Source organism: Entelurus aequoreus, linkage group LG07 (assembly GCF_033978785.1).
Source record: "Entelurus aequoreus isolate RoL-2023_Sb linkage group LG07, RoL_Eaeq_v1.1, whole genome shotgun sequence".
In the NCBI taxonomy this organism is placed as follows: Eukaryota; Metazoa; Chordata; class Actinopteri; order Syngnathiformes; family Syngnathidae; genus Entelurus; species Entelurus aequoreus.
The window spans coordinates 40158540-40173383 of record NC_084737.1 but is presented as its reverse complement, the minus strand read 5'-3'; the positions used below and the strand labels follow the sequence as shown (position 1 = coordinate 40173383).

The 14844-nt window shown below is 38.0% G+C and overlaps 1 protein-coding gene across 1 annotated transcript in view; it reads right to left on the bottom strand.

Annotated features, from left to right (window-relative positions):
• Positions 1–14479, bottom strand: part of LOC133653857 (glutamine--tRNA ligase-like) — a 29579-nt gene extending 15100 nt beyond the window's left edge. The window contains exons 1-7 of the mRNA XM_062053617.1: positions 14248–14479; positions 13783–13933; positions 12067–12176; positions 11924–11999; positions 6752–6816; positions 6587–6640; positions 3537–3597 (exon numbers count right to left, since the gene is read on the bottom strand). Coding sequence (XP_061909601.1) covers positions 3537–3597; positions 6587–6640; positions 6752–6816; positions 11924–11999; positions 12067–12176; positions 13783–13933; positions 14248–14358 — 628 coding nt within the window. The 5' untranslated portion in view covers positions 14359–14479. The remainder of the gene's footprint in view (positions 1–3536; positions 3598–6586; positions 6641–6751; positions 6817–11923; positions 12000–12066; positions 12177–13782; positions 13934–14247) is intronic.
• Between the last annotated feature and the right edge of the window lie 365 nt (positions 14480–14844).

Below are 14844 nucleotides of genomic sequence, written 5' to 3'. Positions count from 1 at the left end.
ACGGGGGTGTACCGAACGAGTTTCTAAGCTAAAGCTAACTTTAGCTGCTAAAGTCTTAAGAAGCTGCTTTGCTCCTTCTGCCTCTGTCTCAGCACGCAGCATTGTCCCACCCACACAACCATCTGATTGGTACACACAAAGCTCTACCAGCCAATCAACAGTGCGTATTCAGAGCGTTACCAGCCAATCAGCAGTGCGTATTCAAAGCGCATGTAGTCAGCGCTTCAGCGTCGAGCAGATAGGTGTTTAGCAGGTGAGCATCAGGCAGCGGACTCTCCCCAAATGATAATAAACACCTCCCAGTCAACTACTAGTAACATCACTATGAGCCTGTTGACCTTCTAGAAACTTAAACTGCAGCTCAGCAGCTAATTACCTCTCAGTTCCAGCCACATCGACCCCTTCTGAGCGTAGACATGCTAACCTTTCTTCATTACAACTGTTAGTCACTCACTGGAATGAGTAGAATTGGTTATTGTGTACTGAGTTGGACTGGATGTTTATTTTGCACATTTTAAAAGCAATACGTAATGTTTACAGTGCTCCAGAATATTTAGATTGGCACTTTTTTGTATTGGATGTTTATCTTTATTTTTGCACATTTTAGCAAATAAGCAATACTTTCACTTTTGTTGAAATGTTTACACTGTTGTTACAGAATATTTCGTTTTGCACTTTTTTGTATTGGATGTTTATCTTTATTTTTGCACATTTTAAAGCAAAATAAGCAATACTTTTACTTTTGAAATGCTTATACTATTGCAGAATATTAAGATTTGCACTGGATGTTTACTTTTATATTTGCACATTAAAAAGCAAATAAGCTACTTTTAATTTTGTTAAATGTTAAAAGTTTTAAATGTTTACATTGTTACAGAATATTTTGTCATGTTGTTGTCAATGTTGACTGAGTGGCCATACTTTTTTTTTTTGTAAATAAAAGCCTTGCCTTTTGAAAAAACTGGCCTACATTTATTTTTTCATCTTCATTTTAAATAAAATAAAATAAAAAATAATCGGTAAAAGGAAAAATAATCTATAGATTAATCGAAAAAAAAAAAAAATCTATAGATTAACCGATTAATCGAAAAAAATAATCCATAGATTAATCGATAGAAAAATAATCGTTAGCTGCAGCCTTACTGCTATCAAACTCAAAGTCCTCCTGGTTGTGTTGCTGTAGCCAGCCGCTAATACACCGATCCCACCTACAGCTTTCTTCTTTGCAGTCTCCATTGTTAATTGAACAAATTGCAAAAGATTCACCAACACAGATGTACAGAATACTGTGGAATTTAGCGATGAAAACAGACGACTTAAACTGGCGACCGTGCTATTCCAAAATGTCTCCTTCAACCCTTGATGTCACGCGCAAACGTCATCATACCTAGACGTTTTCAGCCGGAAGTTTCCCGGGAAATTTAAAATTGCACTTTATAAGTTAACCCGGCCGTATTGGCATGTGTTGCAATGTTAAGATTTCATCATTGATATACAAACTATCAGACTGCGTGGTCGATAGTAGTGGGTTTCAGCAGGCTTTTAAAAAAGTATCTATGTCGAGTGTGCAATACAAAGGTGCTGCTTTTGTTTTGAAAAGCGTTATTTGTATTACTTCCGTGTGGACGTATGCGCGTGAGTGAATGTGAACAGCTGCAATCATAAATTACAAAATAAAGTTGAAAAACCATCTATGTCGTGCGCGCAATACAACTGTGCTGCTTTTATTTTGAAAAGTTGTATTTATGTGTAACCTGTGAGTGAAGGTGCACAGCGACAAGTGATGCACGGTTTACACCCGAAACGCTAAAAAGAGAAAAGTTGATGACGAATGGCGTGTTTTCAACAAGACATGGACTGCCAAGCAACGTTCCCTCTAAGGTGCGCGCCTGCGCAATTGCGCACTGCTCAAGCATCCTCTGCGCACAGCAAATATATGCCACGCACCAAATCAAATCCATCTGAATTCTAAACAAAATAAACACATTTATTCTGTGTAATTTTGCAATGCAACTCCGAGTGACAGTGACAACAAGCGGCCCTAACGGTGTTCGTCAACACCGTTCAATTGAACACCGTTCAATTATTGTAACGTCTATCGAGATGCTTCGAGGCCAGGAATTATATTGATCACTTTATTGAGCAAAACTGTTTATATTCGGCCATAACCACACCAAAAACATGAGTAAAACACTTCTATCTCGAAAAACTAGTCATTTTCTGCCGTACAAACCAGGTCAAAACCAACTTGCCATGTGTCACCAACACGCATAGCACTAAGCCACTGGTGCGTTTATGGCCACACAAAAAGTGGGACAACTCAAACACCACACACTATGACTCCTCAGTCATACGTGTGCTTATTTTACTGTCATTTATTATTAGTGTTAATTTATTTATATTAATCATGGAATGCTGTTACTAGAGAAAGTTACAGGAATGCACACTTCATCCTATGCTTACATTTCATTGTGCAACATGAGGATGTTTAAGGGGAACTAAATGTAATCTCTGAAAGGGGTACAAATGATTTCCAAAACAGTGCTTTTGGTATAAAGTTGTTAGGTTAAATGAAAGTATTATTATTATTAATTATTATTATTATTATTATTCTTACGGTATATATCAAAAATAATATTGGGCAAAATTTAATTGAAATATTGTCGATGTGGCCCTCCAGCAGTGCTCGGGTTGCTCATGTGGCCCCCGGTAAAAATTAATTGCCCACCCCTGCTCTACAGTTTTCAAAAAGTCAAATTTAAGACTTTTCAAGACCACATTGAAGAAAATGTAAGCTCCATTCCACATCCATGCTGACAAAAAAGTATGAGGAAATAAAGGGAAATTGGGTGCCCAGAAATATTGCAAGTACTGTACATGGATTCAATTTGTGCTCTTTCACATTGGAAAACAAAATTATTACCCTAACTAAAATCATCAGGAGCCTTTACAATCCAAACATTTAAAAGTGACACTGAAGTTTATGCATTCGTTAAAACTTTTGTTACACGACAGACGAACGGCGGTGTCTACAACAGGAAGTGGACTCGCGGGACTGCACATAAACAGAAAGTGAAGTGTACAACACTCGTTTTGCCTTTATCATAAAAAAACTAAAACCTTAACAAATTTAAATGGAGGAAGATAAACATATTTTACTACTCACATAAAATTATTGTGGGTGTTAAGAAGCCAGAACATTTAATACAAATAAAGTATCAATTTTATTGAGTATCTCTATATTGAACCAAGTTTATTTTATTAAACTTGGTTCAAAGATTTCAGTGTGTGGAATTACTTTTTCAGCACATTCAACAATACTGCAATTAAAATGATAAATGAGGTCGCAATAACCATAACATGAAATGTTCATATTGTTATAACCTTTGTACTAAGTCATTGATGTCAAAATCCAAGTCGGGTCGTTATTGATATGATATTGTTAAATTGAGTCCAAAGTCCTTAAAATTGTAATTTGAACTAGGCTCGAAGCCACACCTCTGAAAGCAAAGTAACTTTACTGTAGTTTCTCTTACCATTCAATGTAGCCTCTTCTTTTTTTGCCTTCATGTCATTCTCAGGTTTAGCTTTCTGGACCTGTTTGACATCGCAACAGAGAAATAAATGGTTAGACATTTTTTAATTAGCTTTTTTCAGTCAGACATATAGTATCACTCATTATTTCCCACTGCAGCTCCATCCATCCATCCATCCATTTTCTACCGCTTATTCCCTTCGGGGTCACGGGGGGCGCTGGAGCCTATCTCAGCTACAGTTTTTTCTAATTTGGCCCATCAGAAAACAATCAAGGATACCTTCCATTTAGAACAGAGGGTATTCCAGGTAGGAGGTTCAACAAAATGAGTTTAAACCTGAAGTCTGAGTTGATTTTCCGTAAAATGGGAAACTCTTGAGTGTTGAGTTCCAAAACAGCTAATCTGAATTAGTTTAATCAAGTCTGTTGACTCTGAGATAAGACCACAATAAAAAGACATTATCAATGTAGCGCTGATTCAGCGATTTACCATAGCAATTGGGGACAGAAAAGGTTGTCTTTCTTTATCCAGCAGAAACTAAAAATGTTAATGTGTGTTTATGCTAACTATTAGCACTATTTCAGAAAGAAAAGTAATACAATCAAATAATATTGGACTGAAGTAACACACAATTACTGCCATAGTAAATGCGTAAGTTTGAATGCAATACTTCATTGATTTAGCTTTTAATCACATTTTATTATTGGCACACAGTTTAAAAAAAGTGGAGGAATGATATGGAATGAAATCTCATTTGAATTTTTATGTAATCCCACCATTAAAAATGGCACATGGAGGCAGCTGAAAATAATATTTATTATTTGTTCTGATGATAGGGCTGGCTGATAATATGATTGTGATCGTTGATCACGATTAATTCGAGTTCAATCATGGGGATCAGCTGTTAGAATTTATACCTCGATCAAACATGGCAGAAAGTCTGTTAAAAGTTACTGGAATAGTAAACAGTATGAACTCAACAATGTTTGGTATAATCCTGCAAAGAACAATCTGCCTTTATTGACTGTGATCCTGTGTGTGTCTATGAATGTGTTTGTTCGTGTATGTTTGTGTGTGTTTGTGTTTAAGTGTGTCCGTGTGTGTGCGCGACCTTTCGTTCCACCATCCCGAAAGTCAGACAAGGCAATTTTATATCTAAATATTTTTTTAAACAGACTTTTTGTTTACGTGTCTGCAAAGAGTACACTCCACTGATATAACATTTACTTTTAAAAAAAACTGTGCAGACAGATACTTTTTGCCTGTTTGTGAATAATAAAAAAAAAACATTTTTGTTCCTGAAATAATCATTAAACTTGTTTTATGTCTTGGTATACATTATTTTACAGTACTTCAAATTCAAACTGCACTTTAATGTATTTTCAATCAATATAAAATACAAAATTTGAGTTTTAAAAACTCCACAATTTGGGTCACCACTTGTTGTTTGCCAAAGCACTGTTGAGAAGCACTGATGTATACAAGTAATTAAAGAATACAAATAATAACTTACCATTTGAAAGTGTTGTTTAGCAAATGTTAACTTGAAATAAAAGTCATAAAGTATTCACTACACCAATTATACTTTTGTTTACTGCAGAATGTTTGTGATGACAAGCCAAAAAACTAAATAACTTTGAGAGGAGAAAAAGTAGTTTTCTTAACCCCCAAAAAACATACCGAAAAAGAAGCAAAATCGTAGCCATAAAACCAGGTATGGACTGTAGTGTGGGTTACCTGTATTGCTGCATATCTTTTAAGCCCATTTATATACTGTATATGAACAAAATGACAGCTGTTAGCATTTATTAACTCAATCAAACATGGTGGAAATGTCTGTTACAAGATACTGCAGTTGTAAACAGTAGGGATGCGGTACTCAGTATAATCCTGCACGGAACAATCCACTTTAATTAAAACAATTTTTTTTGATATTAATCGAGATTGGATGATATAAAAAAATATCGTCCACCCCTATTTGATGATATTGAACATGTAAAAAACAATGCAAATACAAAAGAAATATAATTTAGTGGCTATAGATTTTTTCCACCAGGCCCTTTCTTTTAGACTAGTGCTTCTGAATTATTTTCGGTTATGCCCCCCCTAGGAAGAAGAAAATATTTAAGAAGGCCTGTTTTAGACCAATTTGCTTATCATAAATATTATGTACCAAAACCTGAAATGTATTTCTTGAACATGTCTATGAATGTTCTCATTCATCCAGGTTTTTTTAATCTCATGGCATTTAATCCATCACAACTGGACTGTATAGTTTGTCTTAGAAGACTTTAAATAAATTGTTCTTGAAATAAGACTAATCTAAAATTGCAGCTCTTGTTGGCATGTTATTATGCTTATTGTAATTAATATAGCTCACATATTAGTTCTATTTACATTGATGAAATACCAAAAAATCTAAGTTTTAATTAAAAAAACAAAAATAAATTACGGCCAAGACAAATTAAATAACTGAAATCAAGGTAAAGAAAATATATTTATGTTTTTTCCTAACAGGATAGCACAGATTTTAGTTATATTTACAATATTTAAAAAACTAAATATTGTACGCTCCTCTTTGTTATTTTACACATCATGTCTGACAATTCTATTAATGTTTATCAGGAAGAAGGCAGCATGAAAAAAACACAAGGTTTGTTCAAGAAAACATGCCAGTTTACAGAGTGACTTACAATAACTTACTTTGAAATTGACTTGCCCCTCTTTTTTTAGAACAGAAAACTCTGAATTGTCCTCCTCTGGGGCTTTACATAGTCAAGACTTTTCACATAACCTGCTTTACGGACTACCCCATGGTCTATATCTTATTCTTTACTAAACAAATAAACTAAAAAGCCTTATATTACTTATCTGCTATTATTCTGTTTCTACATGGTCACATGTGGACACATCTATTTTCAATTTGTGGACAAATTTTGTGTAATATCTGTGAAATGTAACTGTGAGCCAATAGCAATGGAGTAGACCATGCTGAAAACCTAGGGGAAAACACTGAACCTTTTAGTATTAGTAAATTATTTGTGAATGACCTTAGATTTCTTTTCCAAGTCAGCCTCAGTCTTGGGTCCCAAGAGGAGCAGGATCTTTAGATACAAAGGATGTTATTTTAGATTAAGTGATCAGGCCACTAACATTTCATCATTCAAAATGGCACACCTGCCATATACTGACAATATCTGCTTTTTCAAACCCACCTGCATATCCACCTCATTTTTCAGAGCTTTCCCATCAGCCCATTTTAGAGCAGAACGCACATCCCCTGCAACAAACATAAAACAAAAATGAGATAACACCATCTGTGTGGGCTGCTACTGTCAGTGTATGTTATAGTCATTGAACTTTATTTGAAAGGCAAAAAACTATTGGTTCATATGAATTTTATTTTGAAACAAACTAAAATTGAAAAACAAAGTGTTCTTTTTCAGTGTCAAAGACCAATAACTACATTTGAAAACTGTTTTCCATCCATTCATTTTCTACTGCGTGTCCCTCACAGGGTGGCGGGAGGTGCTGGAGCCCATACCAGCTGCACTCCAGTGGAAGGCGGGGTACACACAAGTCGCCAGCTCATTGCAGGGCCAACATAGATAGACAAACATTCACACTCACATTCACAAACTGGGGCCAATTTAGTGTTACCTATCAACCTATCCCCAGGTGCATGTCTTTGGAGGTGGGAGGAAGCCGGAGTACCCAGATGGAACCCACGCAGTCACAGGTAGAACATGCAAACTCCACACAGAAAGACCCCTAGCCTGGGGATTAAATCCAGGATTGTGAAACACACGCACTAACCCCTGTTCCACCGTGCTGTGAAACTGTTTTATTTTCATTTTATATTTCATACAACAAAAATTAAAATCAATTGTCAGAAAAAAGGAAAAAACACACCAAAACGAGATGCTTTTTCATATACCGAAACCTGCATCAGAAAGACCACATTATAATTGATCAATATATTTTATGAGAGATGCCTCGATCTTGATTATGGGATCTGATATTTGCCTTTTTGATGAGCTGCCGAGCCTAGCCGATCTTTACCGCTGCTGTGGCTGGGTGTTTACATGGCTTAAGTGCAGGGCCTGAGGCACCATTCTTTGGAGGGGGCGCCAAATTGCAGGAAACATTTTTAAAAAAAAAGGTAAATAAAATGTTTGTATAATGCGCTTAATTGGAACATTTTCTTTAAAAAAATAATCAAACCTATGACGTGATGTGCTGCTACCTGTGCCATTAACCTGACTGATCTAATGCTGCTACTGTTGGTGGAGGGCGACGTCACGCTGCGTCAAAGTCGAAGAAGGACCTATTTTGTCTGATTGGGGATAGGTTGATTGGCAACACTAAATTGGCCTCAGTGTATGAATGTGATGGTGAATGTTGTCTGTCTGTCTGTCTGTGTTGGCCCCGCGATGAGGTGGTGACTTGTCCAGGGTGTATCCTGCCTACCGCCTGAATACAGCTGAGATAGGCTCCAGCACCCCCCGCGACCCCGAAAGGGACAAGCGGTAGAAGATGGACGGATGGTAATCTTTTACGATGAAAAGATGGACATCAACGTTATCCGCTGCGGCCTATAAAGCGAAGGAAGGAGGATGAGGAAATACAGACTCAAAGTTAGAGGTATGTATGTATCCATCTTCTACCACTTGTCCCAGCTGCTAGTCTATCCCGGCTGCACTCGGCAGTTAGCTAATTCATTTTTACCGTTGGCATCTTGACTTTTCTTATATGGGCTAACAGCAACAGGTTGTTGTTGCTGTTATTCTTATTCGGGTACCAGCGAGAGTAGTTTGCATATGCTAACTATAAGCTCACTTGGGTGAACCCCTGAAGTAAACAGAAGGTAATTTTGCAGTAAAGCAGAAAATCACGCAGGGGAAAAAGTTGGTAAACCAAACTTAAACTGTATATAAGCTCGGCTATTGGCTTATACGGCTGCAATTTAAGCTATATAAGCCTGCAATTTAAGCTATTATTTCAATAAAAGAATGAATGCTATTTGCATATAGATGCATTCAGAAAGTATTTACAGCCATGACAGACACTGTGTTCACCTGAGCCTCGCCGTGAAGAAACATGTATGTTTTTTCAGTTTTGCAGCATATTTTCTTCCCATTATATATGTGTTATTTATCAATGAATTTAATATTATTGTGATAATTGTATCATATTAGAAAAAAGTACTTTAGAGTTACAATGCATGCAGAGATGACGTGTGCCATTTTGGGTTTTACGCCACAGCATCTCTTCAGACAGCAAGCAGCAGCAAGACGTTTGCTGCTGAGAAACACACAACATGTAGATCGGATCTGTGTTTCTTATTTGTAACAGACTGTAGTAACAATCATTTTTCAATTAAAAAGTATACAACATATATGTTCAATATCTAAATCAGTATCAGACTAATTTTTTCCGCAATCGTTTCATCTCAAGACATTTGGCCTATTCATCTAAAACAGTTGTCTTACTTTTGCTGCATACAAAAGTGTTTAAAGTGAAGTGGATTATATTTATATAACACTTTTCTCGAGAGACTCAAAGCGCTTTACATAGAGAAACCCATTATCTACATCTTTAAGGTTACATTTTAAACCAGTGTGGGTAGCACTGGGAGCAGGTGGGTAAAGTGTCTTGCCCAAAAGATACAGCAGCAGTGACTACGATGGCGGGAACGGGGATCAAACCTGGAACCCTCGAGTTGCTAGCACAGCCGCTCTATCAATGAAACCACGTTTTTTGGTTGTTTTTTTTCACTAATAACATCATGCTGCAAGAGAAAATAATGGATATTAACAATGGCTATTAGATCGCATGCCCTTACTAAAGTAGTGCGGTGATGTGGCCTTTTAAGCAATAAAAGTATATTTACTATAACTATTACTGGAATAGGAAGTAAGAGGTTATACTGTACATATATTATGGGTTACACTCTATCATTATATTATACTCAAAATTATTATATATATTTTGCATATATACGTTGATATACTCAGTATATTAACAGGACATAGTGAACATTCAAAACAGAGTCAAAATTGAAAATGTTGAGGGTAGTAATTGAACTAAAATGATCATTATTAATACAGCAGCAGATATATTTCCTAGTTGCTCTGTGTGAGTGTCACTTCTCCCCTCACCTCCCAGGGGGTGAACAAGGGGATGGGTCAAATGCAGAGGACAAATTTCACCACACTAGTGATGGGTCCGGCAACACCGATGCATCGGCGTATGTGTCGAGCTCATAGAGCAAAACCCTGTGTTGGTGCGCGTACCACTTTTAGAAAGTCACGTGACCGATCATGAGCTGTTTCGGTCACGTGACCGATACACGAACTGTGTCGAACTGACGCCTGCGCGCCAAACTGTGTTTATAAGGAAGCGCATATGTCAACGAGATGCTGCTGCCAACAGAATCGCCGCACTTCTGTCGTTGGTCATTTGTAATTTATCGTCGTCGGAGATCATGGAGCAGCCTCAGGCAAAAAGAAATATTTCCGCCGTGTGGGAATATTTTGATCATATATCGGAAAAAAAGGTATTTGTGTTCATTTCCTCGTCGTTTCATCCTGTTCTCTCAAAGTTTCCACTTGATCTATTAGAATTCAAAATCTCTTCAAAATTATTCTTAATTTACCATTCATATTTTCTGCAGGTTAAATGTCGCATTTGTACAACAGAATTGTCGTACATTAACAAATCCACCTCCTCAATGCTGAGGCATTATAGGGCCAGGCATGAAAATGAAGTTCCAGAGACACCCAGGATAATAACTAAGAAGAGAAATCGTCTAAAATTTTATACGTTGGAAAAACTGGGTTTTTTAAATAAAAATGTGTAAAAAAAGATTTAAAAAATTCCCAGTCCACAAGCAACCTCATTCACAACACGTTCTCTTCGATTTCCATGTTATGATACATGTTCACATTATTTATTGACTGTATCTAAAAAAGATAAATATATTTTTTATTTAAATGAAGATATGAAATAATCCTAAATGAAATACAATGACTTGGTTTATATTATTGTATATACTAGGTAATAAAATCAGTGTCAGTTGAGTCGGTCCATAGGTTGCCTGTAGGGATTTTTAATGTCCAGCAGATGTCAGTATTTAGTGACACAGTATCGACACAGTATCAATACAGTTTTCCAATGTGTCGAAACGCTTCATGACGCCTCATCAACCCATCACTACACCACACCTAGTGTGTGTGTGTGTGACAATCTTTGGTACTTTAACTTTTTAACTTTTCATTTCCTCACAGGATAATGAAACAGTAGCAGCAGACCCAATGTAACAATCCAACATCCTGAAGAAACATCCTCATCTTCAACATATGCCTGTGAATCTATCAAATTGATCCTGCTGACTGGCCACACCATTTGACTGACACACTAAGAACTGAATGACTTAGCCCAGGACCTAATGAGGTAAACTCAGACTTCGCATTCCCTAAGATAGATGATGGAAAAAGTTTCTATCACCACTACTTCCAAAGACATTTAGTGAATGGACAGAACATTAAGACAGCGTGGCTCATATTCCCACGATCCCCCCCCCCCAATGCCATTTGCACTACATTTGTAGGTGTTAAATTATTATTTTATTCTCTGGGAAATTATTTAAATGGTTTATATCTTTTTTCGGATTGCAATTTCTTTTTGTCTTTACCAAATGTGTAATGCTGCCTATAGACATTTCTCTGCGGATGGGGGGGTGAACTTTCTCAACAGGTGGGGGTGGGGGGACTCCCGCCCGGGCCGTCAAATGGTGTGGAGCCGGCCCTGCTAAAGTGTGTACTCTGTTGCAATGAATCCGCAGTGTGAAGACACTTCTAAAATACTAATCTTCACCACCATGGCGGAAAATAATCTAGATTTCTTCCAGGTAACATTATCACTGGAGTACAAGAGGAATGGCGCGCGCACACACACACAAAGCTAACAGCTAAAGCTTCAATACAAAGTACGGGTTATTGATCCCGATGTGATGCTATCGGAGGCCAAAAATGTTGATCAGGACATACCTAGTTAATAAATATAAACGCAAAATACACCACCACAGTATTTTCCTACATGCCAGTCCGCTGCCTTGTCTTTAGATAGCAACCTTTGGTTCTGGTGTCTTTTTTTGTTTCTGCTTAAAACTGGTTTACATTTTAAAATTAAAATAAAACAATTTTTTTGCGAAGTTATTGCTCTTTGATACTGACCAACAAGAACACTCTGTTTTACAATTTAAAACAATTGAAGCGGTTGTTTTTCAATTCCCATGTATGAAACCAAAATCCAATGACCAAAACATACACTGACCCGCCTCACTATTTTCAGAAATGTCTTCCCAGTTATTTGAGTGATCCTACCCATTAGCAGACCCATGTTGAAGTGGTATCTCTCCTTTAGAAGCTGCTCTTTGTGCTTCAAGATCACAGACTCCACCTGCACAGCAATGTGCTGTCACTACACATTGCATGCCTTAAACCTTGTAAAGTAGACGTGTACTTACTGCATCTTCAATCTGCTCTGGCGTTATAACCACACCCACTCCACAGGCCTCATCAAACTCCCTCTGGTTGAGGGGATCCTGGGGGTGACTCTTCACAAATTCCAAAGCAGCTGTGGATTTAGGAATTTTGTTTAAGAATGAATACAGTGAAATGTGAAGCATGTGGTTTAAGACTTAAAGGCCTACTGAAACCCACTACTGCCGACCACGCAGTCTGATAGTTTATATATCAATGATGAAATCTTAACATTGCAACACATGCCAATGCGGCCGGGTTAACTTATAAAGTGCAATTTTAAATTTCTCTGGAAATATCCGGCTGAAAACGTCTCGGTATGATGATGTTTGCGCGTGACGTCACGGATTGAGCGGAAGTATTGGGACACAATTGTGTCCCAATACAAACAGCTCTGTTTTCATCGCAAAATTCCACAGTATTCTAGACATCTGTGTTGGTGAATCTTTTGCAATTTGTTTAATGAACAATGGAGACAGCAAAGAAGAAAGATGTAGGTGGGATCGGTATATTAGTGGCTGGCTACAGCAACACAATCAGGAGGACTTTGAGTTGGATAGCAGACGCGCTATCCGACGCTAGCCGCCGACTGCACCGATGATCGGGTGAAGTCCTTCGTCGCGCCGTTGATCGCTGGAACGCAGATGAGCACGGGTGGCGATGAGCAGATGAGGGCTGGCGTAGGTGGAGAGCTAATGTTTTTAGCATAGCTCTGTCGAGGTCCCATAGCTAAGTTAGCTTCAATGGCGTCGTTAGCAACAGCATTGCTAGGCTTCGCCAGGCTGGACAGCATTAACCGTGTGGTTACAGGTCCAGGGTTTGGTTCGGTGTCTCCTGATAGTAGAAGTAATAGTAGTATTGTTGATCTTCTGTCTATCCTTCCAGTCAGGGGCATGTTTCTTCTGTTTCTATCAGCAGTTAAGCACGATGCCCTAACGTTAGCTCCGAAGCTAAAGTGCTTCACCGATGTATTGTCGTGGGGATAAAAGTCACTGTGAATGTCTATTTCGCGTTCTCGACTCTCATTTTCAAGAGGATATAGTATCCGAGGTGGTTTAAAATACAAATCTGGGATCCACAATAGAAAAAGGAGAAAGTGTGGAATCCAATGAGCCCTTTTACCTAAGTTACGGTCAGAGCGAAAAAAGATACGTCCTGGCGTCCTGCACTGCACTCTAATCCTTCACTGTCACTTTCCTCATCCACAAACCTTTCATCCTCGCTCAAATTAATGGGGAAATCGTCGCTTTCTCGGTCCGAAACGCTCTCGCTACTGGTGTAAACAATGAGCAGATGTGAGGAGCTCTTCAACCTGTGACGTCACGCTACTTCCGGTACAGGCAGGGCTTTTTTTATCAGCGACCAAAAGTTGCGAACTTTATCGTCGATGTTCTCTACTAAATCCTTTCAGCAAAAATATGGCAATATCGCGAAATGATCAAGTATGACACATAGAATGGATCTGCTATCCCCGTTTAAATAAGAAAATCTCATTTCAGTAGGCCTTTAACTGATTAAATTGTGCACATAGCAAAACTTTCTATATATTGCATGCAATAAGTTAATGTGGACTGATCAATCTGACTGATTATTAATTAATTATTAAGAGAATGCTATATAACTACTCATAAAATACCAGGTTTGGGTGACTCATTCCTACGGGAGGGGCGTTGCAGCATGTCCAAAATGTAAAGAATTACCTGCAAGTTGTTGCTCGGTGCATATTTTGCGCTGAGCTATAATTTCTGCGAGGAAACCAAGACGTTTTGGGTCTTTGAGTCGAGAAGCCAAGCTGTACAACAATGTCCCCACAGCTTTGTCCACTCCTGTTGCTCCACTAACACTGGTAGCCTTGGGAAATAGGTTAAAGCAGAACCGAAATAATGAATAACTCATTTAGGTGTTACTATTATTGACAAATGTTGTAAGTTTCAGCAGTCCAGTCATTTAATTATGTTGACCCTGAAGTGGTCATAGTGAAAATGAAAGTACAGCGACCCCAATTCACTATCTACAGTTGTAAGGCAATCGAGCAAAGTAGTGATATGTCTCTCAAAGAGTAAAGGTTGAATACAAAACTTTTTTTCGACACGTGGAATGATTAGAATGTGTGGCTGTCACAGCTGCCCCTGTTGGGATATCACCAGTAAGACGTGGAGTCAAACCTGAGTAATTGCGTTCTTCAGGGCAGAACTGAGCGCTTCGTTTTTCAGCGTTTCTTTGACCTTCTGCTCACTGAGCCCAATGGAAGCGAAGAGAGTCGTCGTATCGGCCATTTTTCCAATGTTTTAACAGGTTCGGGTGAACACACGCACGCCACCGCCGCCACACACGACCGCCGCTGCCAAGGAGAGGCGGACTTCCTGTTCACTTCATGGGGAAAGTAGGAGTAAAAATATGAGCCAATTGGAACTGAGGGGAATCTGATCGCATCATCCAATCATCTAATAGTGTAGATGAAGACCCGCCTACTAAAAGGAGTCTAGCCAATCACAACGATTGTGTTGACAAGATCGGAAAAATATTGCATCAGTTTGTCATTTTCGACTTTTTAATTTTTAGGACCGAAACACATTATATAATTACATCATCACATTCTTGTATAATTAGTAATAAGTAAATAATAAATAAAGTCACAACGTTTGGGTTGACACCTGTCAATTGTCCAACAGAGCCTCGAAATATTGGATCAGGTTGACTATTTAATAATGTATTAAATGTATTTCTTATTTATTATTATCTATTTATTATTATTATTTCAA